The sequence below is a fragment of the Salvia splendens genome, chromosome 22 (assembly GCF_004379255.2).
Source record: "Salvia splendens isolate huo1 chromosome 22, SspV2, whole genome shotgun sequence".
NCBI classification, from domain to species: Eukaryota; Viridiplantae; Streptophyta; class Magnoliopsida; order Lamiales; family Lamiaceae; genus Salvia; species Salvia splendens.
The window spans coordinates 18,930,643-18,932,924 of record NC_056053.1 but is presented as its reverse complement, the minus strand read 5'-3'; the positions used below and the strand labels follow the sequence as shown (position 1 = coordinate 18,932,924).

The following is a 2,282-nucleotide window of genomic DNA, read 5'->3' as shown; positions in this document are numbered from 1 at the left end:
TTAGGACACTAGTCGACACCTCTCGTGCCGGTGCCATCGCATATTAATATTCTCATAGTCGCGGCAAATATAAATTAATTAGGGCACTAGTTTGACCGCAATCCGACAACGAGAAATTAATTAGGACACTAGCTCGCGTATATTTGTCCGTCCGTACAAAAGTGTTTCCGAGTACGACAAAGAGAAATCAATTAATTAAGACACTATCTCGCATATGTTCACGCTTTGCCACGTTGCAAATGCGACAACAAGAAACTAATTAGGGCACTAGCTCGCGAATATTCGTACGACCGTACACCTTTCGACATCGAAAAATAGTTAGGTCACTAGTATATATATATTCATGTGACCTTTCACAGTGACACATATAATTAGCAAGATAGTAAAATTTGGCATAAATCACACAGTTGTGTCATGTGTGATTAGGAGAAATTAATTAGTACATTAGCTAATATTCAAATATTTGCACCATTTTTTTAATTTATTTTCATCCTAGTTAGCAATAACTGCAATTTTTGTTAAAACTTTTCCGTATAACAAATACGGAAATTAGGATTAAATTTCATGCATCCCACCATTGATGATTCACTCATTTCTGCATGCTTGCTTATTAGTATTGCCAGATTCTTAATTTTAATAAACTCTACTCACTGATTTCCAATTCTATCTGAAGAAAGAGATAATAATCATAATCCCATGTTTATATATAACCCACACTAATAGTCACTTCCTAGTCCTAACAAACCACAAATCACTTTCTGTTTCACATTCTTTGTAATTTAGTTCTTTCCAGCCCCTCTACGCCCCAAGTTTTCACTCCCACCTAAAACTACTCCTTCCCCATTATTTTTTATTAAAATTACATAATTCGTTAGCATTTTCTAACACATTTCACCATTTTACAGAAGATGCATTACCTCACCAATTTGACTTGAGTAGTCCCAATTTTTCTTTTTCTTTTTTGTATATTTTTAAAAAATTTCTAGGGCATGAAATAAGGGTTTTCCCCCTTATTTATACAGCCTTAAAATGCATAAACAAAACCACACACACAAGAAAAACTCAATGGAGTGGTCAGATTTCCATAGCTCCAACTTGGAAGAATCCCTATTCAGCTTCCTTTCCCCATTCCCACCACCACAAACAACCCCTCCACCACCCCAACAAACCCCACCACCTCCACCTCCACCGCCCCAACAACAACAATCTGCAATGGCAACTGGAGAGTGGAGTAGTGAGGAAAACACCGTGTTCGAAAACGCCCTGGCCGAGGTGGACCACTCCTCTCCGAACTTCTTCGAGAGCCTCGCTGCCAAGGTCCCGTGGCGATCCCCCGACGACGTCAGGCTCCACTACGAGGCCCTGGTGCAAGACCTCGAGCTCATCGAATCCGGCCACTTCCCCATCCCGGACTACCCCCCTCTCGACGCCCCTGCCCGCCCCGACGAGATGGACCCCACCCGTGACGACGACATCAGAGGCAAATCTGGCCAGCCACGCCGCAGAGGCATCCCATGGACTGAAGAAGAACATCAGTAAATACATATTTTTTTTTCTTTTGTTTAGATCGGAAATTGAAAGCATGAGATCAATGTTATTGTTTCATTTCAGGCTGTTTCTGATGGGGCTGAACAAGTACGGGAAGGGCGACTGGAGGAGCATCTCCAGGTACTACGTGGTCACGAAAACCCCGACTCAGGTGGCCAGCCACGCCCAGAAGTACTTCCGCCGCCAGACGAGCTCCACCCCGGCCGACCGGCGCCGCCCCAGCATCCACGACATCCATACTGTGAATCCAGGCGCCGCCGCCCTGAACGCGCCGCCGCTCCCCCTGCCGTTCCCTCCTCTAGCCCTAATTCCCAACATTCACCAGCCCTACGCCGCCCCGGGCCTCGCTGTGGATCAGAATCAGGGGTTCATGCCGCCCATCAGTGCCCCCTCGCACGCGGTCTACCACCAAGGCGCGCCTGCTTCGTACCCGTCCTCATCCTCGGCCCCACCCAGCTTCCACCCCAACCAGTTCTGGGGGTGAAGGAGGAATGTGTTTGCTTTGATGGATATGTGAGACTTATCTATTACTACTATCTTAATGTTAACTCTTTTCATCAATAAATCTATTATCAAGAGTTAGCAAATAAACTTATTAACTCTCTCATGTATTCCATTTTCATTTCGGTTTGTTTCCCATTTTCCAATTGGATTTTACATCTTTAATGGATGCCTTGTTTGTGAAATGGTGTTGCACAATAGTTAAATCCCTAGCTCTTACTTTGATTATTTTA

The 2,282-nt window shown here is 44.4% G+C and overlaps 1 protein-coding gene across 1 annotated transcript; it reads left to right on the top strand.

Moving 5' to 3' along the window:
- Nucleotides 1-1,065: 1,065 nt before the first annotated feature.
- Nucleotides 1,066-2,032, top strand: LOC121786868 (transcription factor MYBS1-like). The gene is made up of 3 exons (XM_042185472.1): nucleotides 1,066-1,127; nucleotides 1,203-1,535; nucleotides 1,612-2,032. Exons 1-3 carry the CDS (start codon nucleotides 1,066-1,068, stop codon nucleotides 2,030-2,032), a joined length of 816 nt encoding a protein of 271 aa, XP_042041406.1.
- Nucleotides 2,033-2,282: the final 250 nt, after the last annotated feature.

Coding starts and splice junctions, on each gene's coding strand:
- LOC121786868 (XM_042185472.1), top strand. CDS start 1,066: ATGGAGTGGTCAGATTTCCATAGCTCCAACTTGGAAGAATCCCTATTC. Junction 1,128..1,202: donor CTATTCAGCTTCCTTTCCCC/ATTCCCACCACC, acceptor GCCCCAACAACA/ACAATCTGCAATGGCAACTG. Junction 1,536..1,611: donor TGGACTGAAGAAGAACATCA/GTAAATACATAT, acceptor GTTTCATTTCAG/GCTGTTTCTGATGGGGCTGA.